The following is a 27,281-nucleotide window of genomic DNA, read 5'->3' as shown; positions in this document are numbered from 1 at the left end:
GGCTGCAAAGATCCAGGGCGGTTCTTGAGAGTATACATCTCAGGGGCCCGGGTGTCGTGTAGGGGAGGAAGTCTGACTGATCAGAAAGTGCAACCCTTGATGTCCGGGAACTCGCCTGGAGACTTCCCAAGACCCTGCCTTTACCAGCCAGGGCAGCTGCTCTAACTGCATTTCTCCAACAAGGAAACTGAGGCTCAGAGCAACCTCACCTGCTAGTTCAGCTTAGCAAATGCAGGGTTGGGGCTAAAATTTATGTCCGTCAACTTCTAGTACAAAGATCTTTGTGAGTGTATCTTAATCCAACAAATATTTGTTGAGAGCTGATTTATTTAATAATTATAACACTATATCTTCCGTTTACTAGGAGCTTACCAAGGGCCCCACGGAGCTAAGTATTTTAGGTGCGTAAGTTCCTTTTAGCCCTAGGAAACCTTCCCGTTATACCAAGGTTGTCCAGGCGAGGAAACTGAGTCTTAGAAAAGAGGGAGATGCACAGATGAACCAGACACTGACTCTGGATATGAGAACCGCACACACAAAGATCGATTTTCAAGCGGCTTGTGGATTCAGTGTAGCCGTTTTATAGTCACACTTCGAGTGTATCCCAAACGGGAATGCAGGGCGGGTAATTCAGGGGTGGTGCAATCTCGGCTGTAGAGGCGAGATCGAATCAGCCTAGAATCCGGTCCGGCTGTGCAAATGGACTGTAAAGACAAAAACGAAATTTAAAAAGCCGACGGCAAAGCGCAGAAGGAAAGCCATTGGAACAACTAAAAAAAAAATACGGAAATTGATCAGAATCCCCCTGTAAGAAAGGGGTCACTCTGGAAGGTCAACGCGGCCGGTAGGGGAGGCACCAACCGGGAAGGCAGCATCGGAATACCGGGCGCACAGGCCAGCCGGGCGGGGAGGAGGGAGGACTCGCCTACCCACGGCGCTCAGCGGCTCGACCCACTCGGATCTTCAGAGAAGGTTTTAGGTGGGCGCCGCGAACGCCCTGAAGTTCTGTCAGAAAGTTGCATTGTGTACGTGCATTTGTTTTTCTCAAAGGAATCCCAGACCCCTCCCTAAAGTTAAGAACTTTGGATTTAGACGTTCAGGTGAGAATCGGGAAGGAGTGGTGGCAAAGGGTCGCTCAATTTCCAGACGCGTCTCTTCCCAGGGCCATTCAGACGCCTGCCCCGACTTACAGGCTGGGTGCGCGGGGGCGACGGCGGCTGCGCGTAGGCTGAGCACCTCCGGCACCGAGCGGGGGCGTATTTGAGAGGCAGACTTCGGGGGCGCTGGGGTTGCTGCCCAAGGGGAGATGAGGAGTGAGAGCTGAGGGGGCCTGGGAGACGAGTGCTGGCAGGCAGAGATGAGCAAGTTGGGGAGAGGGGAGCGAGGAACGGGGAAGAGAGTGGGGAGAGGCGAGGAGGAGGTCACCCGAAAAAGGCGAGTGGCCAGAGAGGGAGAACCGAAAAGGAAAGCGAGACCGAAAAGGACGCGGGAGATGGTGGTGGTGGAGAGAAGCGGCGAGGGGAATGGTGAAGGAGGGCGGCAGCCAAGACAAATTTCTCGCGGCATAGGCCTGCGGGTAGACCGGACACATACTTGGCGCTCGGTCCTGTTTGCTTCTTTCCTCTCAGTTCCGGGGCAGCGCTGCTCGGCCGGAGCGGGTGGGCCGAGGGCCGTCGAGGCAAACGGCGCCCTAAGGTGGTTCGGTATCACCCCAAGGACCCGCCCCCTCCTCCATTTCCCCAGGGTCTGAGTCCTGCGTCCCCTGCCCGACCAAGTCAGCTGAAGGGCAGTTTTCCACCCGATGGGGCGGGTGTCAGAACCTGCGAAACACTCCGCCCAGGCCCCTCGCCCAAGGAGTGGAGGGGCGAGGGAGGAGCGAGGGAGGTGGCGGGAGGCGACCTAGTTAGCGATCCCTCCCCCACTCTCCGCCCGCCCCCTCCTCGCGGGCCGGGCCGGGCTGGGCCTCATGTCCTGCCGAGCCCGCAAGGGTTAAAGGCGGCCGCAGGTGAGGTGGGCGGGGCCGCGAAATCGGGGGAAAAAGGAGCGCAGGGCAGAGGATGAAGGCAGAGCGCGCGGGTGAGTCACGGGCGGAGCTGGCCTCGCTCGCTCGCTGGCTCCCGCCCGCCCTCCGCCCTCCGCCCTCCCGCCGGCTCTCTCCGCCCCTCCTCCGCCGCCCGCCGCCGGTCTGATCGCGGCCCCCGCTCGCCCTCGGCTCCTGCCCCTCGCCGTGGAGAACCCGCCGGCGCGCAGGGCCCATGAGTGCCCGTCCCTAGCGCGCCAGCCAGCCGTGCCCGGAGCCCGAGCGCAGCCTCGAGGTAGGAGCCCCGGTCGGGGGGCGAGGGGTGCGCGCTGCGGGGGTCCTCTCGAGAAGACGCGCCCGAACGCGCCATAGCTTCCTATGGCCTTGGGGGAGGTGGTCCTCAAGAATCTGGGGGGCTTAGAGCCCCGGCGGAGTGAAAACTGGGCGGACGGGAGAGACTGGAGGGACCGAGGAGGCTGGAAACCGGGGAAACTGGAGCGACTGGGACAACCGGAGGACTGAAACCTTAAGAACCGGGAGTACGGAAGTCCTGACCACCTGAGCGCCGGCGATCGGGAGAGGCAGCGGCGGAAGGGGAAAGGAAGGTGTTTCTACCCTCCTTCCCGCGTTGGAGAGCGGGAAGCCGGGAGTGCGCGCCCTGCCGTCTCCCTTCTAGAAACCTTGCCGGCCGCCCGTTGCATCCCAGGGCTGGGCTCCCTGGCCCTGTGTCCAATCTGGAGCCTGGGTCGTTAGCTTCCCCACCCTCTAGCCCCTGGGGCAGTTCCCAGGCCCCAAAACCTATTAGGGTCCCAGGCCTCACTGCTCCCGCCCAGCCCCTTCTGGGCTGCCCCGCCTGGGCCTGAGGCTCCTCTCCCGCCGCTTCACTTTCTTCCTTTCTTGTGGTGAGGCAGCAGGAGCCTGAGTAGGCGCCCCAGTCCCCCTCTCCCTTCCTCTCCCAGACTACCAGAGCCACCTCCCTGGTCGCCGAGGCAGAAGGTGTTAGGATCTGCTGAGCCTTGCTGTGGGAAGAAGTCCCTGTCCCAAAGCACTGGATCTCCTCCCCCATGAGAGAAGGCTCTAGCAGTACACAAATCCCACACCTGAGGCATTTGGGCTCCCAGGCCTTAGGGAGAGGTGGTGAGGACAGGGGGACCTTCAAGTTACAGATCTGTGGTCAAGGAAGGGGGGGGGGGGGTCCTTAGCTTCCCAGTGGTTTAGGGAAAGAGTAACAGACCAGGAGTGGAAAGACCCGGTTCAGAGAGGTACGCACAGTACATATTTGTTGATTGATGAATAAATGAATCTTTGTTTCTTTCTTCTCTAAATGCTGCCTCAGTTTCCTCTTTTTTTAAAATGAGGATTGACCTGAAAAAGTGGGTCTCAACACTTGTCTGCATATTAGAGTCATCTGGGGGAGCTCCTTAAAATGATCCATGCCTAGAATGTACCCTCTTTTATAATCTCTTTGGGTTATTCTTCTTGATTTCTGTAATTCTGGCTTTTCCCGTTGCCCTCCGCTTCCCCCACTCTGACCCTGCATCCTTTAAGCGGGTGGCAATTTTACTTTTCTGAGCTTGCTGGTAAGCTCTTCTCTGGCTGACCCCCCTCTCTGGGAAGCTGACCCCTCCCAGCTTCACATCTGGGTCTCCCCTAGATTGGAGGGGGACCCGAGTAGCAGCCAGAAAGCTGGCTGGCACCAGAGTGGATCAGGATAGGGAAGGGGGCTTAGCTTTCCCGGGTGGGGAGAAGTCTTCCGGAAACTGCACTGCAGCTGCACTCCAGGGAGGCGAAGTCCCTGCTGGAGAGGAAGGGGTGGGGGCCAGGCGTGGGAGTGGGTTTGGTGGGACAGGGGCAACCCAGCCAGGCAGGGAGCTGAGGGGAGTGGTGTAGAGCTGCGAAATGCTCTTCCTCACTGAGCATGCCTCAGGGATGGAACGAGGGCTCTTTCTCCTAAATCTCAGAACCTGCTTTGGGCTTTGGGAAGTCAGGTCGCCTCGAACTTGGAGTTTCAGAAACAGACCACCTCCGTCTCCCCATCCGTGTCCTGAGTTAAGCTGGGGAAGCTGAGGATAGATCTAGATTCTCCATCTGGGCTGGCAGCAGGTCTGCCAGGAGGAAATACCACTGCCCCTTTCGCTGGCCTGGGCAGCTGGTGTGGGGATGGTTTTAGCACTGTGCTGTAAGTAAGGCGGATCGCCTCACCAGCCTGGGACCAGCCCAACTCCCAGGGTGAGCTGGGTCCTATGGAAAGGACCACCTAGGGGAGGGTGGACTGCCATCATCCTCTGCCCTTGGCTGAGAACCTCTCACTCTCCACCATTCCCAGCACTCCCAAATTCTCTTAACTGATCTTCAGTCTATCCAGAGGTGCCTTGCTCTTTTTCACCCGCGGGTGGGAGAGGAGCACTTTGCAGGGAGGGGATCTGGGTTAGGACAGAAAGTGAGCTGGTTTCTTTCCTCACTTCACCTCTTCTTTGCCTCCTTTAGGTCCCACCTGAGGTGCCCCTGACCGTCCCTGTCCCCCACCCCACCCCGGATCCCGGCAATGCTAACCGCTGTCTGCGGCTCTCTGGGCAGCCAGCACACGGACGCGCCTCACGCCTCGCCGCCGCGCCTCGACCTGCAGCCTCTCCAGACGTACCAGGGCCACACGAGCCCGGAGGCCGGGGACTACCCCTCCCCGCTGCAGCCTGGAGAGCTGCAGAGCCTCCCGCTGGGCCCGGAGGTGGACTTCTCACAGGGCTATGAGCTGCCGGGGGCCTCCTCTCGGGTAACCTGCGAGGACCTGGAAAGCGACAGTCCCCTAGCCCCGGGACCCTTTTCCAAGCTCCTGCAGCCGGACATGTCACACCATTACGAATCATGGTTCCGGCCGACTCACCCAGGCACCGAGGATGGCTCGTGGTGGGACCTTCATCCGGGCACCAGCTGGATGGACCTCCCCCACACTCAGGGCGCGCTGACCTCACCTGGCCACCCCGGGGCGCTTCAGGCTGGCTTGGGGGGCTACGTCGGAGATCACCAGCTTTGTGCCCCGCCGCCCCACCCGCATCCGCACCACCTCCTCCCAGCCGCCGGAGGGCAGCACCTCCTGGGGCCTCCCGACGGGGCTAAAGCCTTGGAAGCGGCCGCCCCGGAGTCCCAGGGGCTGGATTCCAGTCTGGACGGGGCGGCCCGCCCCAAAGGCTCCCGGCGGTCAGTGCCCCGCAGCTCAGGCCAGACCGTGTGCCGCTGCCCCAACTGCCTGGAGGCGGAGCGACTGGGGGCTCCGTGCGGGCCCGATGGGGGCAAGAAGAAGCATTTGCACAACTGCCACATCCCGGGCTGCGGGAAAGCCTACGCCAAGACGTCGCACCTGAAGGCGCACCTGCGCTGGCACAGCGGCGACCGTCCCTTCGTGTGCAACTGGCTCTTCTGCGGCAAGCGCTTCACGCGCTCCGACGAGCTGCAGCGCCACCTCCAGACCCACACGGGCACCAAGAAGTTCCCCTGTGCGGTCTGCAGCCGTGTCTTCATGCGCAGCGACCACCTGGCCAAACACATGAAAACCCACGAGGGCGCCAAAGAAGAGGCTGCTGGGGCGGCCGCGGGCGACGGCAAGGCAGGCGGAGCGGTGGAGACCCCCGGGGGCAAAGGCAAGCGGGAGGCCGAGGGCGGCGCGGCTCCCTCCAACTGAGCGCCTCGGGTACCGCCTCCCCGCTGGTCTCTCCTTGGGGCATCAGAAGAGAGTCCTCTGGCCTGATGCCCTTGGGGGCGGCTTGAGTTCGAGGAGAAGGTGGTTATTTATTGAGGGGGAGGAAAAGTGGTGCAGGGTCAGGGAGAGGGGGCACTAGGGGTTTTTTAGTCTCTGGGGCTGGACCGGACGCGTTTGACTGGCTGGGCGGGGAGGAGCTGCGCATGCCCCTCTGTTCTCCCCTTCCTCACTGTTTCACTCACCCCTCGGGCTAGGAGGTTGGGGTAGGGGACCCCTACGGCGGCTGGAGGGCTGAGGGGACCGGCTGGAGGAGACAGCGCGTTCCCGGAGCAGAGAGGAGTGGGGCCGCCCCGGGCGCTGGGGGTAGCTGTCTGGACACGTCCTTAGCGCCTGGGAACCGGGACATAAAAGCGCCTCCGGAACCGCCCTGCGGCCCGGGTCCCTTTCATCCCCCTTGTAGCGCTTCTACCCCTAGGGTTTCCTGAGGGAGAGCTGAGATGGGGTAGAGGAGGCTGGGGGTACCCCTTAGGGAGGGGTCTCTATCTGGCTGGGAGGGTTGTTGCTGTAGAAATAACTTTGATGCGTCTCCTTATTAACCCTTCCAGACCCGGACTGATGGAGCCATGAAGGAAGAGGGAAAGAGGGCCAGAATCCCACAGCCTCCCAGCCAGAACTGTTGGGTGGAGGAGAGAGCTAGATGGGGGTGGGGGGGAGGTTGAGCAAGGAAGTCTCCTAAAATGAGAGAAAGAGATTTGTTGGGGAATGGAAGGAACTAACCCCTTTCCTCTGTAACCTGGATTCAGTCCTTAACTTTTGGTCTTTATAAAAAATAAAGTTCAGTCGTTCTCATTCCCCATCTGCTACCCGACATGGGCTTTCCAGGCAGCCAGAAGCCCCTGCTCTAGAACTGATGTATGCCTCATCCTAGGTCCCCCAGCATTCCCTTCCCCTTAGGGGCGGAAGGAGGTGGGTTACCTAGGTAGGTTGGGAGTAGGGGTGCGGGGGGGGGGGGTCCCAGCAGGGGGATCTCCAGCAGTTCTGCTCAGAGTGGAGGACTCTGCCCCTGCCCAGCATCTCCTCCTCATGGAGAAGCTAAGCCCCACTCTCTCTAGCTCAATGCTCCCCTTTCCGCGCTGCCTGCAAGCCTTGCCCCTCCTGTAGAGTGTGGTCAGGAGGCTCCTTCCTCCCCACCTCATCTCACAGGGGAACTCCTCTTCCCTATGAAGGAGTTGTCCTCCCACTGGAAGGGGTCTGCCTTCTGAGGTGATGTCCAGGAAGCTGTCCCTGTTCCCTTCTTTAGATGCTAGAAATATACCCTGATCACCCCTCGAATGGGGAAGAGGGGAGGGGAGAAGCCCAGCAGGGGCTGAGCCAGGCAAAGGGCAAGAAGCAGACAGGGGAGGGGTCTGGAGCTAGTGGGCTTTCCCAGGCTCGAGGTCTTAAGATTCCCCCTACCCTTCCCCCTGCCCCTCTTTCTCCACCCAGAGCCCTATGCCAGGATTAGTTGTGTATTGATTTTTAAGTTATAAGCAAAGGGTATTTTATTTAATATTAGGGCATGTGTGTGTGCATGTTGTGTGTACCTGAGTGTGTGTTTCTCTACTGAGCCTGAGGTCTCCAGCCAGGGAGACCCCATCCTGTTCACCCCTTCCAAGTTCCTGGGGCCCAGGCCCACAGCATCTCTTCCTCCCTTGGGGATGCTGGAGCCTCATCCAAGGATAGGAGCTCTATGGGAAGTGGGGCTGGGATCTGAGTGGGTGTTTGTGTAGGAGGGAGCCCTTCCTAAAATGGACAGGGTGACTCTCCCTGAGTGGCTCCTGGGCCTGGGGTAGTTTAAGAAGTGATGTTTTTTCTTTATGCTCCCTCTTTTTCCTACCTTCTGCTAACCCAACTCGAGATCCCTTTCCTTGCTGAGAGGGTTGGGGGCAGGAGAGAGTTGGCAGGGCCTGAGGGTTGCCTGGCCAGGTGGAGAGGGGGAGAGAGGGAGGGCACCGTGGGTGTGGGATGTCTTCTCCTCCACCCATCGAAACCAGTCACCCCCTCCCTGTGCCACCAGGACAGCCTTTCCCAGTGACCATTCTAAGGGGAACTCCCGAATGGATGTCGGGGGCTGGGGGACACATGTCCCCCCAGTGGAGGCCCCGAGCTCTAAGGTGTGAGGGTGAGGGCTTTGGATAGGTTTTCTTCTGCTCCCCTGTTTTATAGATCTAGGTTGCTTGGCTGTCTGCCCCCTTCTAGGCAGCCCCCTAGAGGAGAAATGTAGGATTTTTTTTTTTTCTTTAACTGCTGTGAACCCACTGTGGAGGGGAGGAGGAGGAGGAAGAAACAGCCTGTGTTTTTTATGCCATAATAAAGTCATCAACCACATCATTGCTTCATTTGTCTTCCAGCTCGGGTTTCCTTTTTGACTCAGTGTCCCTCAGCAGTGAGGACCAGGCCAGCTGCAGGGTGGGGTGGACACTTCCCTTTGATCCTGTAGCCCTGGGCAGCCTCACGTTCCTTTGTTTGGGGCAGAGCTGAGCTGATTGAAGGGTCTGATCTTGCCCCGGAGGTGCTTGGTGCAGGGCGGAGGAGCTCCCTGGGGGTTGATAGCTGGGCTGACGTCCCTCCCTGTCTTCCCTGTGGAGATGAGAAGGTCCTAGATATTTCCTTCCTCCTCCACATACAAGTCCCCTTTCCTCTCCTCTGCCAAGAACTCCGCTTCCCTCCTTTCCAGAGCTAGCCGGTCTCCAGGCTCCCTCACCCCACCCCGGTGGGGGGTGCTGTCAGTCGGTCCTTCTGGCTGTGAGTGAGGTGGGGGTGACTGACAGCGATTTCTTCACCCAGGATGATCCCTATCAGGGACAAGGCGATGAAAGGCAGCCAAGATATCTGATGGGCCCCCGCCCAGCTGGAAGGTATGAGGGAAAGGCTCGTACTGCAACTCCCAGCTGGAGGCCCGCCACAGTTACACAACCACAGTGTGCACCAATGTACCCTCACTGGCCCCATCAGGCGCCCTCAGCTCTGCAGAAATGCCCATCGGTACACACCTTCCCCGGCTGCCCAATGCCTGGTATGCAGTTGGTACCTAATTCATGTCAAATGAGTAAAAAGTTTGACTCTAGAGCCCCAAAGCTACGAAGGTTGACAGAGGGTCAGTTTTTGGCTCCAAGAAGGCAACGCAAGTTTTTGTGTTCTTTCACCTTCTCATCTTATGTTTTGACCAAAATTATTATTTTCCCTTAGTGGGATTCCTATTTCTCCCGCTTTAATCCTAACCCAATTTCTCAGAGCCAAATCTGATCCCCAGGTGGGCCCATCCCATCACTTGTTTGGGAGACTCTGGGGTCACAAAGTTAAGGCCACCTTGGGATGGGGGCATCAGAATGATTGAGGGGTTATAGGGAAAACCAGATGGTCTCAGGGGCCAACTGTGTGTCTCCATCTGGTCCTGGATTTAGAAGTCTGGGAGGAAGAGGGACCAGCGTGTGTTCCCGTGACCTCATGCCCACCTCACTCACTGGGGTGCCTCTTTTGTCTTCCCGCTTCTGGGGGAGTTAGACCCCAGGAGCCTGGTGAGTCCTCTCCTCCTTTCCCCCATTGCTGCCCCCAGGGACAGGAGGGCAGCTGTGGGCCGGCTGGGCCTGTCTGGGCAGGGCTGGCCGCCCCTCCTCCCCTTGCAGCTCCTCCTGCTGACCTGCATTCTTAGCGGGGGCCTTTTGTGGGGCTCTGACGCTTGCTCGATAGCTCGTTCACCCCCACCCCCACCCCTGACGGAGCCCAAGGCCACTTCTGACCCCTCAGCTCTGGTGCCCCTGGCAAGGCGACCCTGGCGACCCTGGCGGGGCTGGGAGGGAGTTAGGGAAATCAGAACATCTGAGCTGACCCTCGGGGTGACCTCGCGGAGCTGCCATCTCTCCTGGGAGGTGCGAGTCAATCCCTCTAGGGTGGGTGAGTAAAATCAGGAACGAAAAAGTGACAGAGGAGAAGGCAGCCTGGGAACTGCAGCCTGGGTTCCTGCTGCCATGGCCCACACCTCTCCTCCTGCCTGTTCCTGCCCCACAGCGAGCAGCTGGGGAAGTGCAGAAAGTGACCTAGCTTTCCTGCAGGCTGCTTTGGGTCAGCACACAGCCTTGATGCTTGCTTCTGGAATGACATCCAATGGCAACTTCACAACCCTTCCAGACATCACACCCATGCAGCCTTCACTTACCCGTTAATCCTGGTGAGCCTGACTGCTCAGCATCCTAGCAGTGTAGATTTGAAAAGAACCTCAGGAACCAAACAGTCTAGTTATTCCCACCTGGGAGAGGGCATTTGAGAATCAACCGTGGAGTTTTTCAAGAGACTTCAATGGACTCCCCAACCCCCGACCAGGTTATATCACTTGGGGGTATATCAGAGCAGTGCTTCCCAAACTTTATACCTGGGAGTCTTGTTAGCGTGCAGCTTCTGGTTCAGTAGGTCTGAGGTGGCGCCCAAGATTCTGCATTTTTCACAAGCTTCCAGATGGTGCTGATGCTGGCAGTCCAAGGACACTTTGAGTAACAGAGTATTAAAGTATGCTGTGTAGTGGGAGTTGCGTGGTTGAAAAACAATCCCTCCTCACCTTCCCTGTGGTTGAGAACCACTGATCTAGTTCAATACCTTCATTTTACCGCTGGGAAGATGGACGCCCTTGCAGGGTAAGTTACCTGCCCAAAGAGCACCTGTGGATCCATAGCAGAAGCAAGATGAGATACCAGTCTGCAGAGTTCCAAGTAATACTCTTCTCTGCCTCCAGCCCAGCTTCTAGGTCAGTCTCTGCAAGAGGCATTCCCCTTTCTGAAAGTGAAGACCATCTCCCTGGAGACAGCATCCTCTTAGGAATCAGCCTTGTATACCTGGAGGCAATTAGGAAATATCTCAGATTTCAGATCCCTCAACAGCCTTATCTGGCAGGTTTCCTCCGACCATCACCCAGCACACCTGCCCACAGCCTGCCTCCTGGGGAAGCCTTGGCCTCTGCCTTCATTCCCATCCCGGGAGTGACCACAAGCTGTGGCCAGGACTCTGAGCAGCAGCCCTGATTGGTTGGCAGGATGGATGTGGGAGAAGTAGATAACCTGCAGTGTCTCCTTTGCCCCATTCCTGGAGGCTTCCACAGAGCAAAAGGGTATGAGATGCATTTGCCTAACTACTGGTTCTGGAGATGGTTTATAGAAGAACATGACCTGGAAATCAGAACACTGGGGATCAGAGTCCGTCCACCTCGGCACTGATACCTGCCCGCTTTGGCCAAGACTTCTCCTTTGCTGTTTCTGTTTCACTATATGTAAAGGCACCAAGTCTTTGGACTAGAAATTTCCAACTTTCCTTTCAAAGCTATCTTCCTGTGAGTTGGAGCACTGTGGGGCAGAACAGGCCTTTTGAGGGGTGGAGGATTTTGTGTATACACACCTTTTGAAAAAATACATCAACTTAAGTTATCCCTACACCTCCTGGCCTGACTATTCTTTTTTGTTTTTTTTTAGGAAGATTAGCCCTGAGCTAACATCTGCTGCCAATCCTCCTCTTTTTGCTGAGGAAGACTGGCCCTGAGCTAACATCTGTGCCCATCTTCCTCTACTTTTTTTGTTTAATGTGGGATGCCTGCCACAGCATGGCTTGTCAAGCAGTGCCATGTCCGCACCTGGGATCCGGACTGGCAAACCCCAGGCCACCTAAGCAGAACGTGTGAACTTAACCGCTGTGCCACCAGGCGGGCCCCTGGCCTGACTATTCTTGTAGACCTTATTCCGCCGGCGGGGCGTGGGGCTAGGGGTGGGGGACATCAGTTTGGGATTGTACCTTTGGAATTCAAACCAAGACACAATTAGCTGAGGTTCTTCCCTAATCACCAGATGCCCCGGCAGTCCCTGCTGTCTAACAAATCAACCCAGTTTTTCTTTCATTTCTTTTCACGTGGGCTCCTTTCCAACCCTAGCTCCAGCTCCCCACAGTCACCTCATTGGCGGAGCCCGTGAGTTGCCCCAGCTTTTATCTGGCCTTTCTGAAAGCTGGCCGGGAAGGGCAGGGAGTCAGGCAGGATTTGGACAGCCGCTGCAAGAAACGGTGCTGGCGCGCCCCCTGGTGGAATGAGGCGGAACTGCAGGTGCTCGGTTCCGGCTCCACCCCCGGGCAAGGGCTTCCAGGTCACCTGGGAGTCTCCGCCCAATAGGACAGACCTCACCCGCAGCGGAGGCGGTGGCGCTGGGGACCAAGCTGGGGAGCTTGCAAGGAGAGAGGGTAAGGGGCATGCAGTATTGGGGAAGCCAGAAGGGGTGGTCAGAAGAGGGGCATGGGACTTTTGGAGAAGGGTGGGGTAGCAAGGGAGATGGTCCCACGACTGTACGCAGGGACCAGGACTCCCAGTAGGGCAGGGCCCTCACATGCAGGGTCTGAGCCCGCCTGCTGACTCCCAAGCCTGGAGCTTGGGGAGAGAGTAGGTGCTTCCGTTGCACACGCTGTGCCTAGAGTGTGGTGGGGTGCCGAGAGTCCAGAACCCAAGGACAGTGTCTTCCCCGAGTGTCTTTGGACGTATTGAGAGAGAGGCTCCGTAGGACTGAGCCGTGGCCAGGATGGTGGAGAGGTGGCATGGGAGAGACTCACTCACTCCTACCTCTCCCCAGATGGCATCATCCAACCCTGACGCCCCATGTTCCTGTGACTGCTTTGTCTCGGTGCCCCCTGCCTCGGCCATCCCAGCTGTGATCTTTGCCAAGAACTCAGACAGACCCCGGGACGAAGTGCAGGAGGTGGTGTTTATGCCAGCAGAAACTCATGTTCCTGGGAGCCAGCTCCAGGTGGGTTAGGCCTTATGGGGTGCCGGGAGGTGTGGCAGATCTAGGCATTCTTCTAAAACCTTCCTCCTCTGCTCCCCATACCCAGAAGCCGCCAGATATGGTGGAAAGAGCATGAGCTTCGAGTCTAGCAATCTGGCCATAGCCTATTATTTAACCTCTGTTGGCCTCAGTTTCATCATCTGTAAAATGGGAATGATAAGACCTTCCTTTAAGAGCTAAGGGGACTGGCACACTCCCCCTTTCTGGGTGGATTCTCCCTTCTCCTCCTTTACCCACAGTGCACCTACATTGAGGTGGAACAGGTGTCGAAGACCCACGCCGTGATCCTGAGCCGCCCTTCTTGGCTGTGGGGGGCTGAGATGGGCGCCAACGAGCATGGTGTTTGCATTGGCAACGAGGCCGTGTGGACCAAGGAGCCAGTTGGGGAGGGGGAAGCCCTACTGGGCATGGATCTGCTCAGGTGCGGACCCTGCCCTCTCTCATCTTTTCAACACGCCGGACCTCTGGGGGCTGAGTACCGACCCAGGCCATCCTCCCCTCCCCCAAGCCTGGGCAGCAGGGTCTCCTTTCCGCCCACCATGCCCCCACCAGGGAGGCTGCTCCTGCCCGCCTTCTCCTGGCCCCATCTCCACAGCCAGGTAAGGAGCTAACAAATCTGGCCACCTCTGGGCCTCTGGTGGCCCAGAAATATGGCAGTGGTATTAAATTGTTTTTTCAGTACGAGTAACGTTTTTTTCAAATGAAATCTCATATGGAGTCCCGATTTGTAAAACCAGTAAAGCAGAGCAGCTCGGATTAAAGAGAGGTTGGGGAGCTGGGGATGTATCTCTCCCCGAGGCTATGTTTCAGACCTTTCCATGGAACCCGTGTAGACAGCTTGAAAACCACTGGCCTAACTGTGCTAAATACAACCAATGTGGGCAAGTTTCCTGTGACTTGGGCCTATCATCAAACCTCTCTGGGCCTCTCCTGTCCCCTGGAGCTTCTGCCATCAGCCACTGATAGCCCCTCGCCCTTCTATCCCCTGGACCTCTCTTTGTGCCAGGCTGGCTTTAGAACGGAGCAGCTCAGCCCAGGAGGCCTTGCACGTGATCACAGGCTTGCTGGAGCGCTACGGGCAAGGGGGCAGCTGCCGAGAGGACCCCACGCCATTCTGCTACCACAACACCTTCCTGCTGGCCGACCGTACTGAGGCGTGGGTGCTGGAGACGGCGGGGAGGCTGTGGGCTGCACACAGGATCCAGGGTGAGGGGACCGGCATGGGGCTGGCCTCCCAGAGCTGTTCCCCTTCTGCCAGGCTTGAGAGGGGGTGGGAAAGATGGTGCGGGCAGGGAAGGCCCTATCCAGGTGCAAACCTCTTGGGTTGCAGGGACATCTGGGGAGATGGGAAATGAACCCCCATGGGAACTTATCCTCCCCCCTTCACTTGGTAAAGTCTTCTTGTGCTCCAACCTGCTGCTTCCCCTGGGGAGCCTTCCTGGACTTCCTGGTGGTCAGGTTTCCCCCTTCCGTGTAACCAGGCGCCTCTTCTTGATCACACTCACCACAGTTGCAAGCTCGCGTTTATTTCTGTGATCGTTCTGTCTGTCTCCCCCTCCACGAGGCAGGTCTGTTCTTTTCACTATTGTGTTCTCAGCACCTAGCCTAGTGCCTGGTGCAGAATAGGTGCTTAATGATAAATGAGCAATCCCTGTCTCCTCCACAGAGGGGGCCCACAACATCTCCAACCAACTGAGCATCGGCACGGACATCTCTGCAGAGCACCCCGAGCTTCGGACCCACGCCCAGGCCCAGGGCTGGTGGGGTGGGCAGAGCACCTTTGACTTCGCTCAGGTCTTCTCCCTGACCCAGCAGCCTGTGCGCATGGAGGCCGCCAAGGCCCGCTTCCGGGCTGGGCGGGAGCTGCTGCAGCAACAGCAAGGTCAGTGGGTGGACGGGTGGGGGCTAGGAGGGCCAGAGCGGTGCCAGCCTCTCTCCCATTCCATAGCTTCGGGGGGTTTGCTCTGAGGCCAGAGGTCCCCCTCTGCCCTGGGGCCCCCTCACCAGGTCCTCCTTGGCAGGGGGCATCACGGCCGAGGTGATGATGGGCATCCTCAGGAACAAGGAGAGCGGCATCTGTATGGACTCCGGAGGCTTCCGCACCACGGCCAGCATGGTGTCCATCCTGCCCCGGGATCCCACACAGCCCTGCGTCCACTTCCTCACTGCCACGCCAGACCCGTCCAGGTGAGAGGCATGCGGGTGGGGAGGGCTGGGGAGAGTGCCAGGCAGGGGCGATGGAGGGACGTGATAGCCCTCGATTCTTCCATCTGTGTCCCATTAGGTCAGTGTTCAAACCTTTCATCTTTGGGGTGGGGGCGGCCCAGGCCCCCCAGGTGCTCTCGCCCACTTTTGGAGCACAGGACCCTGCTCGGACCCTGCCCCGATTCCAGACTCAGGTGGATCGCCGGCACATTCTCTACCGTGGACACCAGGTGGCCCTGGGGCTGATGGAGAGTGAGCAGGTAACCCCCAGGGAATAGGGCTACCCTAGGGGGAACGAGTCACCTCCCCCACCCACAACTGGGGCTTTGGAAATATGAGGGGACCTGGGAGTGGAGAGACTCTAGAGCTGGGGAGAGGGGTCTCTCCCTTCAAAGCCAGGTGCTCAGGAGGATGTCGGGTGGTCTATCCTTTCTCCTGCTTGTGTAAGACAGCAGACATGCCCCCCTTAATCTGGAGGGAAGCCCCTGGACTCTGTCCCCAGGGCTCATCTCTACCATTCCTGGGCAGGGTCAGGGGCAGCAGCTCCGGCAGAAGCAGCGGGACCTGGAGCAGGAAGGCCTGGAGGCTGCGCGGGAGCTGCTGGCTGGGGAGTGGGCCCCACCGCCCCAGGAGCTGGGCGGCCTCTTCCAGGCCTTTGTGGAGAGGGAGAGCCAGGTGTACGCCTGAGCAGCACAGCTCCTCACAGCCTGGGCTGGGGTGCAGGGGGCTGGGGGTGGGCGCAGGACCCCTGGGGTAGTGGGATCAGAGCAGTCCCTTCGCCACCCTCACCTTGTTCTGAGTGGCTAGCTCGGCCTTTGCCTTAATAAATGTTTTATTTCCTTGTTCAGTGAACTTGATCCCATGTCCAGTGGGGGTGGGAGAGCCAAGTGAAGGCAAAGGGCAGTGCTGAGCTGGCCACAGGGCCTCTGGTTGCCTTGCGGGGCAGCAGCTTCTTCTGACTTGGGGGATGGGGACTCGATGGTGAACGTCACGGAGGGGCCTGTGAGGAGGGGCGGCCTCCCCAGACGTGTGAGTGTGTGTGCATGAAACATCATGCCTGGCACAGTAGGCAGTTTCTGTTTGGGAAGAATTAGGACCACAGCTTGAACCTTGGAAGGCCACTCCCTAGGGGTAGCAGTGAGATGTGCCCACCATGAGACGGCCTCCTCCCCTCAGGGGCCAGGCAGCCAGGTGGGGTCCCTGAGAAGGTGCCAGCCCTGTGGGTAGTTCCTGAACTATCAGAAACTTGTTCTTTGGAGTCAGGCTGCTCATTAAGGTTCTGCTTTTCTGCGACTGTCGCCCAGTGCCTGTACTGACTGCTTCCCCTGAGATGCCCCCAAGTGACGTGAAAGACATCTTCAGGGCCTGGAGACACTTTATTGGGGCTAGGCTCCTGCCACAGGTGAGGGCTCTGAGAACGAGGGGCCCACCCACTCCTTGTTCGCCCCATTCCTTGTGCCTGCGGCTTTGCTGATAGGGATGGGCTGCGCTTCATTTCTTGATTCTTTTGGTCATAGTTTTGGTTGTGCTGGTGGCTCCGGGCAGAGGGGCCTTAGGGGCTGTGGCTGCTCTGGGCCCCTTCCTTGCCTGGACAGTGCTGTGCTGGCCCCTGGGAACCGGAGGGCACGGTTTCTTGGTGGCAGAGGAGACTTGGGGTAAGGAGGCAGGCTTGGGGGGTGTCTCCTTCCCCTCCCTGGGAATGCCAGAAGGGCTGCTGTCCCCAGCCATGGGCCCCCCAGGCAGCATGGGGAGGTCAGTGAGCACCGGCTGTGTCTCCATCCTCAGAAGGTGCTCCATCAGGGCCGCCTGCTGCCTGTGCTCCTTGTGCCTGCTCATCTCCTGCTCCAGCTCCTTGAGGAAGCCTGTGAGGGGCCGGGATGGGGGGTGGTGGATGGAGCCCCAGGTTCAGCAGGAGGGTCCCTGGGCTGAGGCAGAAGGTCTCTGGCTGACTCCCTGAGCAGACTACCCCCCTGTCATCCCTAATGGGGAGGAGCTTGAGGCTGGGGCAGGGAGGCTGTGTCACCTGCATGCCCAGACTGATACCTGGCCCTGGCTGCATTGTCCGTCCTCCTCTGGCCCTGATGCTGATCTAGACTTGGGGCCACCTCCCCAGACACCAGAGGGCAGGAGTGAGCTCTGGGGAGGCTGCAAGCCTTGGAAAGCAGGGTCACCTTGCTCTGAGCAGAATGGGCTGCTCAGCTCCGGGAACTCCTCGTCCTCATCGCCTGAGGCTTTCTCCTCTTCGTCCGAGGCCCAGCGCTCTGACACACGCTGCCCATCCAGGTCCAGGAGCAGTGGCAGAGCTTCTGTCACCAGCTCCCTGCAGGGCAGAAAGAGCAGAGGCTACCCAGGAGAGCACTCCTGGGTGGAGCCTGGGAGGATGTGAAGACACAGGCCACCACACTCACACCCGGAGGGCAGGTGGCTCACCAGCTGGGAGATGGGCTTGTGGTCAGCCCCAAAGAGCTAAGGGCTGGCTCCGTGTGGAGTTATGGGGGTGGAAGGGAAAAAAGGGCTGACTTGAGCTGGGGTTGGGGAGGAGAAGGTGCCATGGACAGTGACCTCAGGTTTGCAGGCTGAGGGGGAGCCCACGTGGAGTGAGGAGGAGCTCAGACATACTCCTTTCTGCCATCTTCAATTCCTCCTCACCTGTAGCCATCCTGATTGGTGCAGCTGTTTCCAGTGAGGTTGAGGATGAGAAGGCTCTGGGGGAACTCATCTGCATGCACCAAAGAGGGGAATGAGGCTCTCATACCCATCGAACAGCCCGAATACTACCTCTCTGCCCAGCCCCCGGCCGCCTGGAAGATGTGCCGCTAATGGAAGCACAAGGAGATGGGGCAGAGAGGAGGGAGGGCCCCACATGGACTGATTCATGAGCCGGGGCAAGGGCGTTCCTACCCAGCTTCAGGGTTTCTATCAGGTTCTCAGAAAGGTCCAGCAACTGGAGGTACGGGAGGACAAGGAGGTTTTCCACCTGCCTGATTTGGTTTCCTGCCAGAGACAGGAATCTGTAGGGGAAGGGAGGGGTGCAGAGACAGAGCTGAATCAGAACAGCTGGAGGGGGCAGGGAGGCACCAGGCGCCCAGGCCCCCTGGTGAGGCACCTGGATGTCAAGTGGGGACAGAATGGCCTTCTGGGGTGAGGCAGAGTAGGCTTGCTAGGTCCTCAGCTGGCAAGAAGCCAGGCTTGGAGAGGTCTGAACCAGTTTTTTGGGAGTGTTCCTAGGTTTCCCTCCTGCCCCCCACAGCCCCCGCCTGAGCTTGGCACCACATACCGCAAGGAGGGGATGCAGGCCAGGTTCTCAATTCGCTGGATCTTATTCTGCAGGAAAAAACCAAGGCAGGGAAACCAAGCTGAGGTCAGCTGGGTGGGGGACCTTTAAAGGGACAAAGCCTCAAGACCAGGTCCACTCTTAGCTGGAGATCTGGAACCTTGAGGATGAGCACCACCTCTTTGAACTGGCAGTCACTACCCTGGGATGACTTGCTTTCTCCATGTGGATGGTTAAGGGTGTAAACTTGGGGCTGGCCAAACTTGATTAAAGGTTACCTTGTTCACCCGAAAACCAAAGGGTGACCTGGAAATCAGAGAAGGAAACCAAGGGGCCACAGGGAAATGGAAAAGGCCTTGTTGGTGGCTTGTGTACATGGAGGGAACAACGAACATATATGACTTCGCTTTGTAAAGTTCCTGTAGGGGAGGGTTAAGGGAGCTGGGTATATTCGACCACGGCTGAAGATCAACAACCAACCACCACCACCAGCAGCCTTCCAGGTTCTGAAGGATGCAGAGGAATCTTCTTGGTTCCCTCTTTCTCTTCTTCAAAACAGGAAATGGGCTCGAGCTATATAACATGAGAGATTTAGGGCAGACACCAAGAAGAACTTCTAGACCAAGAGAAGTGTCTGAGAAAAAACTGATTCAAGAGCATGCTCTGGATCTCTTGGGAGGATTGGTCTTTCAATTCAGAAGAATTCCTGATTCATCTGGGAATAGTTTCAGTGAAGGCCTGCCTGCCTGAGCCCCAGGGAATGGGCACGACAGCCTGGCTGGCTCCTTTCAGATTAGACAGACTTGCCCCACAGCGGGCCAGGGCGGAGGCAAGGGAAGGCACAAGGAGTTACCGCTTGCAGATAGAGGCTGTGAAGATTCTGGAGGCCCTCCAGGTTCTTGATGGTGGTAATCCCCTCCCGGTCCAGGCGGACAGTCTGCAGTTCAGCAAGAGTGTGAAACCTAGAGAAGGGTCAGCAGAGGGTGAAGCAGAGTGTAGCAGGGGAGGTGTTTCGTGGAGGGGTGGAGGGGTGGATGGCTGAGTGACTTTGACCAGGTGTCAGGTGCACCTTCTTGGCTCATGAGGTGGTGTCCAGATCATGAATCTGGGTTGACTTGGAGACCAGGGTCTCTGTCAGCAGCACTGGGAAGGATCAGAGGGAGAGACGTGCGAGGGCCTTTGGACTGGGGAGCTGGTAATGGCAGCTTATGGTTCCTGGAGAGACACTGAGGCAAGGGGAGCCTCCTCGAGCCAGCTCGGATGGTGGAGGCTGAGGCTGGAACAGAGATGAGACCATCTCTGCAGGAAGATCTTTCCTCACCTCCCTTTTGAGAGGGAGGGAAAGTCACTTGTTCCATCCACTCACTCATTAATTCTACAGCATTTACTGTGTGCCTACTAGAGACAAATGAGCGTCCCTGCCCGCCACTATTAGGGGAGCAGGCCAAACATCTATGACAAGTGGATGACAGAGGCAAGTGCAAGGGACTAAGGCAGTACGTGGGCTGTGCACCGAGTCTAGAGTAGGGGGATCAGGGAATGCTTCCTAGAGGAGGTGACTGATGAGTAGGAGTTAGCCAGGAAGGTGAGGAGAAGGCATTTCAAGCAGAAGGAAGAGTATGTGCTAATCCAGCCCTCCTCTGACTTTAATGTGCCCATGAATCCCTTGGGGATCTTGCTAAAATGCAGATTCTGATCCAGCAGGTCTGAGGTGGGCCTGAGATTCTTCATTTCTAACCAGCTCCCAGGTGATGCTGATGTGCATGCCAACCCCAGCACCACTCTGAGTAGTGAGGTGCTAAGGTGAGAACACAAGGTCTTACAGGAATTGCACACTGTGTAGAGTGGCAAGAAATAAGGCTGAGGAGCCAGCCCCGTGGTGTAGTGGTTAAGTTCAGGGCGTTCCGCTCCGGTGGCCTTGGTTTGCAGGTTCAGATCCTGGGCACAGACCTACACCACTCATCAGCCATGCTGTGGCGGTGACCCACATATAAAGTGGAGGAAGATTGGCACAGATGTTAGCTCAGAGCCAATCTTCCTCAAGCAAAAAAAGAGGAAGATTAGCAACAGATGTTCGCTCAGGGCCAATCTTCCTCGGGGTGAGGGGGAAAGAAATAAGGCTGAAAAGACAGCAGAGTTCAACTCATGCTAAGGTGTTTGGATTTTATTCTTGTGGTACTTGGGAGCCAAGGCAGGTTCTATCAGGGAGTTTGTCATTTAAAAGAATCATTTTGGCAACAGTAACAGTATGGGGAGTCTGCACTGGGGGTAGAGAGAGTAATTAGTTTTTTGAGAGGTGATGACAGCCTTATCTAAGGCAGTTGAGTGGGCATGGTGAAAAAGAAACGGAATGGTTTTTTTTTTTTTCCTTCCCAAAGCCCCCCGGTACATAGTTGTATATTCTTCGTTGTGGGTCCTTCTAGTTGTGGCATGTGGGACGCTGCCTCAGCATGGTTTGATGAGCAGTGCCATGTCCGCGCCCAGGATTCGAACCACCGAAACACTGGGCCGCCTGCAGCGGAGCGCGCAAACTTAACCACTCGGCCACGGGGCCAGCCCCTGGAATGATTTTTAAGGAAGGAAAATCAATTGGATATTACCACTGATTGAATGTGTGAAGTAAAGAAGGGGACAAAGATGAGTTGACAAATCAGTACAGCCCAGGGGACTAGTCATTCTGCGTTTCAGTCTTCCAGCACCCCTTTCCTCCCCCGTGCACTCACATCTTCTCTGACAGATCCTCATCCTGAGGGAAGGCCAAATTCCGCTTAGTGATAAGGGCTTCAGTGATGCACACGTCCCCTTCCTCTGGACTCTCGCCAAGATTAGCTGTGAAAAGATGCCTCCAGTTGTTACACTTCCTTGTTCTTGGAGGCCTGACCCCACTGTTATCCAACAGTTCTACCCACCATCCCACCTCCCTACTCACCTCCAGGCATGATCTAAAGGCTGCTGGCCTGGGGCGGGGTTGGAACGAAGCGGAGCCGGGCAGTTTGGACCGCCCCTGGGGATGGCGGAACTCAGGACAGTATGAGAAGAAGCTCAGAGACTTGGGGAACAAGGGAAAAGGGTTGATTCGGGGCAAATTATTGAGGTGGGATAGAAGACAAAAGTAAATGGAGGTGGAGGGTCTGGAGTTTGATGGGTGTAGAGCGGCTCCGTGGATCGCACACCGGGGGATTGAGGGTGCAGGAGAGGAAAGCACGGCTCCTAGGAGTCTGGCGTCGTTGCCAGGAGACCGGACGCCAGGTGGGGCGTCAGGGAGGGTGGGGTGGCAGTTGCCGGGCTCAGCGCATGCGGATTACTGCTCCAGCCGGCGGATCTGCCCGCTACTTCCGGCCGCAGGGCTTCCCACAATCCTTAGCACCTTCCGTCTCGGTCGCCTCCCGTCGCTTCTTCCGGTGGCGATGGCTGCGGCCGTGGTTGGGACGCTGCGAGGGGTTCTCCTGCCCCAGGCGGGTAAGGAGCAGCACAAGTCCTCATGGCGCGTTCCGGCCGGTGGTCTCTGGTCCTCGTCTCCCCGCCTCTACTACTGATCTCCTCCCCTAATCTCTGACCCCAGGCCGCTCCCGATGACCCCAGCTAGATCGCCGGCCTCCTTCCCCCATCTAATCCCTCGTGACTGCTGAGTCTACTAATAACAGCAACACAGCAATAATGTCAACGACAGCCGCAATATTTATTCCCCACGCCGCAGCCCCTCATTTTCTTTGGGTTTCTGTAACCCACCACCCAGCTCTTGCTCGCCCCTAGAGTTTTCTTTGCCTGGACCACTCTCCGGCCCGACCTTGGGGCCATGCCCCCTGCTTAAGGTCTCAGCCTAAATGTCACCTCCTCAGGCTTTCCCTGGCCACCCTCTGCAGAGAAGATTTCCTCTATTAAATCTGTACATTGCACCGTGTTTATTGACCCCTTAGGCATATCATAGTCTGTAATTTTGCATTTATTTGTCGTCTTCTCTGTTAAACTCCCTAAGGGCAGAGCCCTATTCATTCATCAAAGCAGGTGGCATGGTGCCTGACCTTAGTAGGCATGCAATAGATGTTTGCTTAGTGAATGATTTTGAGCACATAATTTAGGCCAGGTACAGTGGTAAGTGCTTTACATGTCTCACCTCCATTAAGTCTTACAGCACCCTATGAAGAAGTCTCACCCCAGCAATTCTCCATGCTCTCTGACTGTTAGAGCCACTTTCTAGGGGAGCTTTTCCCTGAGGTCCCATCGCAATCTTGGGAAAGGCTGAAAGTGGGGAGCTCTAGCTTGGGTTCTTTCGTCGAGGATGAAGGGGTCGCTTTGCCTCAGGGCTTTCAAGTGGCTCCCTTGTCTTCTGAGGGGCACTCTCAGTGACGCCTTTGAACAAGAAGAGCAGAAGGAAGGGAGACTAGTTTGGGGAGCTGTGAGGACCGTGTAACTTCTTTTCCCCTCTTGCTTCAAATTGAGGGAGAAGGCTTCAGAGCAGTGCTTACGGCAGTGGTTTTCAAACTTTGGCATGCGTCAGGAGCACTGTTTGCTGACTCCACTCCGGTAGCTTCTGATTCAGTGGGTCTGGGATGGGCCCTGAGAATTTGTATTTCTAACAAGTTCCTAGGCGATGCTGAGGTTGGGATGGGGGTTGGGGATATACTCTGAGAACCACTCGCTTAGACCAGGGATTGGCAAATTATGGCAGGGCTGGTCACCAGGTTTTAGAGATAGTTTTGTTGGAGCACAGCCACATTTATTTGTTTATATTTTGTCTGTGATTGCTTTCCTGATACAAGGGCTGAGTTGAGCAGTAGCAAGTGTCTGTATGGCTCTCAAACTTAACGTATTTATTTTTTGGCCATCTAAGGAGAAGTTTGCTCAGTCCTCTCCCCTGTTTTTTAATGTGTTCAAATTGCTTTCGTCTTTGTTCTCATCTTTCCCCCATCTCTGTGCATAAAGAAGAGCTGGAGAAGTGGGAGCCTCAACGGATAAAGGAACTGACCTAAGGTCACGCGTTAAAGAGAAGAGAAGATTTGGGAATTCAGAATGTCCCACTCTTGTGCTGAGTTTAGCTCTCTGCACGTGGTTCTCTCTGCCCAGAGGGTGGCCGCTTTTTTTTTTTTTTTTGGAGGAAGATTAGCCCTGAGCTAACTACTGCCAATCCTCCTCTTTTTGCTGAAGAAGACTGGCCCTGAGCTAACATCCATGCCCATCTTCCTCTACTTTATACGTGGGATGCCTACCACAGCATGGCTTTTGCCAAGCGGTGCCATGTCCGCACCCGGGATCTGAACCAGCGAACCCCGGGCCGCCAGGAAATGGAACATGCGAACTTAACCGCTGCGCCACTGGGCCGGCCCCGAAGGTGGACTTTTCTCCATCTAGAGCTGACTAAGGCCTCCAAGAGGCTGCATCTCACCACACTGCCGTTTCCTCTTCCAGGCCGGCTGCCCACACTCCAGCCTGTCCGCTGTGGCTCCAAGGCCGTTACCCGCCACCGTCGTGTGATGCACTTTGAGCGGCAGAAGCTGATGGCTCTGACTGAGTATATCCCCCCTAAACCGGCTGTCAACCCGAGATGCCTGCCGCCTCCTCCCAGGCCCCCCCCAGAGGTGAGGAGGAGGCTGGGCGTGTTGATTGGTGGTGGGGTCTGGTCTCTGTGGCCATAATGAAGTAGCACCCCAGGACACAGTCATTCACATCATTACTTCCCCACTCTGACCCCGTGGTCCAGATACTTTAAAATAGAATCTGTACTTGATCCTGCCTTAGCCTTTGGGCTCTGTGGATTGGACGGGTTTCCCGAAATTCTTTCACTCATTACTTGTCTCCAAAATCGTGTGTGTGAAAGCTCTCCAGGCAGGTGGGAGTAGGGGAGGGTATCTCTCCTGTCTTGAAAGGACTTGAAGCTCCCACATTTTCCTAGAAGGATGATAGAGGTTTCCTTAAAAAAGAACAGAGAGACCAGTGGAGAATTTGTAATTTTATGGTGCTTCTCAGGGCCACAATTTCTCAACTTTGAAAAGCACTGTCTTAAGAAAATGTCTTGTTCTGTGAAAATCTTTCAATTTTGAATTAACACTGCAAAAGAATTATCTCATATTTATAATTGGTAAAATAATTCAACATGAGTACAGTGTCTGAGGGATAATTGGAGTAATTTTGACGACATTATGGTCAAATAACGGTGACTGGGTCAGACTGCTGACCAGTTCAGGGGGACTGAGCATTCTCGGGTTTGAAAAACACTTCTCTGAGGACTGTGATTATCTAATGAAAATGAAAAGGTTACAGTTGGAGGTGGAGCATGTCTCTGAGAGTCGGGGGCCCAACCATCCTGCTGTTCTCTGATCTTTCAAACGTTTGGGCGTCACTGGGAGCCCCAGCAGTGCCCCTGTGGGAGCAGGGGATGCAAGGAGAAGAGGCAGCTTAGTCCCCTCGGTCATCTCTCTTTGACTTTAGGACACCGGCCTTCTGCGGCTCCTCCGCCGGGAGATAGCAGCGGTTTTCCGAGACAACCGAATGATAGCTGTCTGCCAGAATGTGGCTCTGAGTGCAGAGGACAAGCTTCTTATGCGGCACCAGCTGCGGAAACACAAGATCTTGATGAAGGTCTTCCCCAACCAGGTAGGGAGTGGCCCTCTGGTGGGGTTGCCCATATTCCCCTGCCCCTGCCAACTCACCCCGGCATCTCTCCCTAGATGTGGCACTTCGGACTCCTCCCTCCACAAGCGACCCTCTAGTCTGGTGCCTGAACTGTGATTAGGGGCTGAAGAGACCCTTGGGTTGTATCCTCAGCCTCATGCGGCCTGTGACCAAGGTGGGCGGCTCTTCCTCCCACTTGTCCCTAAGAAGCCCTTCTTTCCTGCTGTCCAGGTCCTGAAGCCCTTCCTGGAGGATTCCAAGTACCAAAACCTGCTGCCCCTTTTCGTGGGGCACAACCTGCTACTGGTCAGTGAAGAGCCCAAAGTCAAGGAGATGGTGCGAATCTTGAAGGGTATGCCTTTCCTGCCACTGCTAGGTGAGCAAGCACCCCTGCCACTCAAGGGTGGGATCAAGGGAGCGGGTACTACAGCAACCTGGTGCCATCTCCTAGGCTTGTGTGGGTAAAGCCGTGGACATCCTTCAAGGGGACATCTTCCCACGAATGGGGCCTGAGTCAATAACACCATTTGCTGAGGGCTGCCTGTGTCACTCTGACCATGCTGGCTCACTATCTGCATCATTTCTGCACCGGCGGGACTAGGGGAGGCAGAGAGAGGGTTCTGCGGGGGGAGGAAGTTCAGACACCTTGAGTCTAGCACTGGGGTCGTGGGTGCTGAAACCCACACAAAGATGCTTAAAGCAAATAGCCCAAGTAAAGGATGCTGAGGGTCCGTGAGTGATGTTTCCCACACTCCCGTGATGCTCACGATCCACGGAGGTACCTATTCGGTGGAGAACGCTGATTTCATAGGTCTCTGTTGGGGGGCAGGAATCTGTGTTTATGACATCAGCGCCCCCTTCACACCTACACGCACACCCCATGGTTCTTCAAGAAGGTTTAGGAAACAGTGACTTCGTAGAGTCAGGCCAGGTGGATGTGTCATGTGCGAGTTTTCCAGGGAAGGGTTAGGAAGGGAGGGAGGGGATCCACACCCAGCAGTGTGAGAGCGGAGTGGGGCACCAGTGCGAACCAGATTTGGGGTAAGGCCGGGAGGAGGAGAAGAGCAATGGAGAGCAAATGCTTAGGGCTGGAACATTGTTTTCAGAGAGGAAAGGCATTGGTGGGGAGCCCGTCTGACCCTGTGCTCTTCCAGGTGGCTGCATTGACGACACCATCCTCAGCAGGCAGGGCTTCATCAACTACTCCAAGCTTCCCAGCCTGGCCCTGGTGCAGGGGGAGCTGGTGGGAGGGCTCTCCCTCCTCATGACCCAGACCCACTCCGTGCTTCAGCACCAGCCCCTCCAGCTGACTGCCCTGTTGGATCAGTACGTCAGACAGCAACACGAAGTGGACTCCGCCGTGCCAGCCAGTGGGCAGCCCGATCCTCCCACCCCTGTTCCGGACTCGTAGCCAGCTTGTTGTGCCCAGCCTGCCCATAAATACACTCTGCCCCGCAACTGTGCCGTCATCCGTTGGAGATGTGGAAGAACTCGGGGTGGGGAGTGGCGTTTGTCACCTGGCTTTCACTGACAGTGACCTCCTCAGATACAGGGCCACTCGGAGATGCAGAGGGATTCCATTTCAGAACGGTGGCTCTTCATCGCTGTCTTCCCTAGTTTTCCCAACTTGGGACCTAATAGAAGCAGTCTCTTTCAGCTCTCTGGGCCCAAGGCAGAGAAGATGAACAGAGGAGGGTACTGCCCTCTGCCTCCGTGTTCACTGTCCCTTGCTGCATGTGTCTCCCAGCCTATCACCTTGGGAGCCTAACATGCCAGAATAGCTCAACTGAGTAATTGTGCTCGGAATGGCATCTGTTGAGAACCTCTATGCCTCCCACCTTACATGTGTTAGCTCTTTTATTCCTCCCTGTGTCATCCCCATTTGACAGAGAAGAAAACTAAAGGGCGGAGAAGTTAAATAGGCTGCCCAAGGTCGTGCAGTTAGTAAGTAGCAGGACAGGACTTGAGCCAGGCTCTCTGCTCTGAAGACCGTGCCCTGAGTTTCTACACTAAAGAGTGCTCATTAGGGTCCCAGGTGTGCTTGGTTGTTAATTCTCCGCCCTCGGGGTGTACTGTGTTCTGGAAGGGTTGGGAGCACTGCTTTATGATAAAAATGAAATGCATTTTACTTATTCTGTTTTGCCATTTACAAGCTTATCCTCCCTGTAGACTTATTCTCAGGGTCATCTCTAACTCTCATGTCCCTTCCTAGAAAATCCTTCCTCTTCCTGCATCCAAGCCTGTTTTCTCCCTATACCTCCTCCCACAAGTGGCATCTCTTACATGCTTGTCCTTTTGAAGGCAGCTGCCAGCTTTGCCCAGTAGCTAACATGTGTCAGGTGGTTCTGAGTGAAAGAGCTGGGGGGAAAACCAGGATTCTCTGTTAACGAGGGGTCTGGGGGCTCTTGAGTAGGCCTCATCCAAGTCTCAGGGAGCCAGGAATTCCTAATGAAGGAGAGAGGATGTTTAACCAGAAGCCTACTCTTGTCCTTGATTGGAACATGTTCTGGGTGGACATGGGGTGATTGTGGGGGGCGGGCAGGGGGGCTGTTGAGCATTCCTGGACTTGGAGCAGTGCCAAAACTTCCTTAGTCCTGGACTCGTTTGGTGATCTGCAGCAGCTTTTCCTGTGTC

The 27,281-nt window shown here is 56.6% G+C and overlaps 4 protein-coding genes and 1 long non-coding RNA gene across 6 annotated transcripts; 3 read left to right on the top strand and 2 right to left on the bottom strand.

The window, feature by feature from the left end:
* Positions 1 to 309: 309 nt before the first annotated feature.
* LOC138916138 (uncharacterized) lies at positions 310 to 1,973 on the bottom strand. The gene is made up of 2 exons (XR_011422915.1): positions 1,594 to 1,973; positions 310 to 704 (listed from the first exon to the last, which is right to left on the bottom strand). It is a non-coding gene; the product is annotated as an uncharacterized lncRNA (long non-coding RNA).
* On the top strand, positions 1,928 to 8,081 carry SP6 (Sp6 transcription factor). Its single transcript, XM_023652659.2, has 2 exons — positions 1,928 to 2,315; positions 4,508 to 8,081. The coding sequence occupies exon 2, from the start codon at positions 4,566 to 4,568 to the stop codon at positions 5,694 to 5,696; it is 1,131 nt and encodes a 376-aa protein (XP_023508427.1). The 5' UTR covers positions 1,928 to 2,315; positions 4,508 to 4,565; the 3' UTR covers positions 5,697 to 8,081.
* A 1,642-nt stretch (positions 8,082 to 9,723) lies between these two features.
* SCRN2 (secernin 2) lies at positions 9,724 to 15,616 on the top strand. Of its 2 annotated transcripts, none has more exons than XM_001501869.6 (8): positions 9,724 to 11,963; positions 12,347 to 12,520; positions 12,799 to 12,980; positions 13,566 to 13,765; positions 14,226 to 14,441; positions 14,581 to 14,746; positions 14,844 to 15,024; positions 15,293 to 15,616. In XM_001501869.6, the coding sequence occupies exons 2-8, from the start codon at positions 12,347 to 12,349 to the stop codon at positions 15,449 to 15,451; spliced, it is 1,278 nt and encodes a 425-aa protein (XP_001501919.1). In that variant the 5' UTR covers positions 9,724 to 11,963; the 3' UTR covers positions 15,452 to 15,616. The 2 variants fall into 2 exon arrangements, with proteins under 2 accessions (XP_001501919.1, XP_023508426.1); XM_023652658.2 differs by having other exon boundaries at positions 10,685 to 11,963; positions 12,799 to 13,158.
* A 505-nt stretch (positions 15,617 to 16,121) lies between these two features.
* On the bottom strand, positions 16,122 to 21,384 carry LRRC46 (leucine rich repeat containing 46). Its single transcript, XM_001498961.5, has 8 exons — positions 20,968 to 21,384; positions 20,762 to 20,867; positions 18,892 to 19,000; positions 18,042 to 18,088; positions 17,666 to 17,775; positions 17,414 to 17,483; positions 16,936 to 17,084; positions 16,122 to 16,626 (listed from the first exon to the last, which is right to left on the bottom strand). Exons 1-8 carry the CDS (start codon positions 20,975 to 20,977, stop codon positions 16,256 to 16,258), a joined length of 972 nt encoding a protein of 323 aa, XP_001499011.1. The 5' UTR covers positions 20,978 to 21,384; the 3' UTR covers positions 16,122 to 16,255.
* Positions 21,289 to 26,775, top strand: MRPL10 (mitochondrial ribosomal protein L10). The gene is made up of 5 exons (XM_001501874.6): positions 21,289 to 21,497; positions 23,445 to 23,614; positions 24,465 to 24,629; positions 24,879 to 25,023; positions 25,802 to 26,775. The coding sequence occupies exons 1-5, from the start codon at positions 21,446 to 21,448 to the stop codon at positions 26,056 to 26,058; spliced, it is 789 nt and encodes a 262-aa protein (XP_001501924.1). The 5' UTR covers positions 21,289 to 21,445; the 3' UTR covers positions 26,059 to 26,775.
* Positions 26,776 to 27,281: the final 506 nt, after the last annotated feature.

Source organism: Equus caballus, chromosome 11 (genome assembly GCF_041296265.1).
Source record: "Equus caballus isolate H_3958 breed thoroughbred chromosome 11, TB-T2T, whole genome shotgun sequence".
Lineage (NCBI taxonomy): Eukaryota > Metazoa > Chordata > Mammalia > Perissodactyla > Equidae > Equus > Equus caballus.
This window is presented reverse-complemented; position numbering and strand designations above follow the sequence as displayed.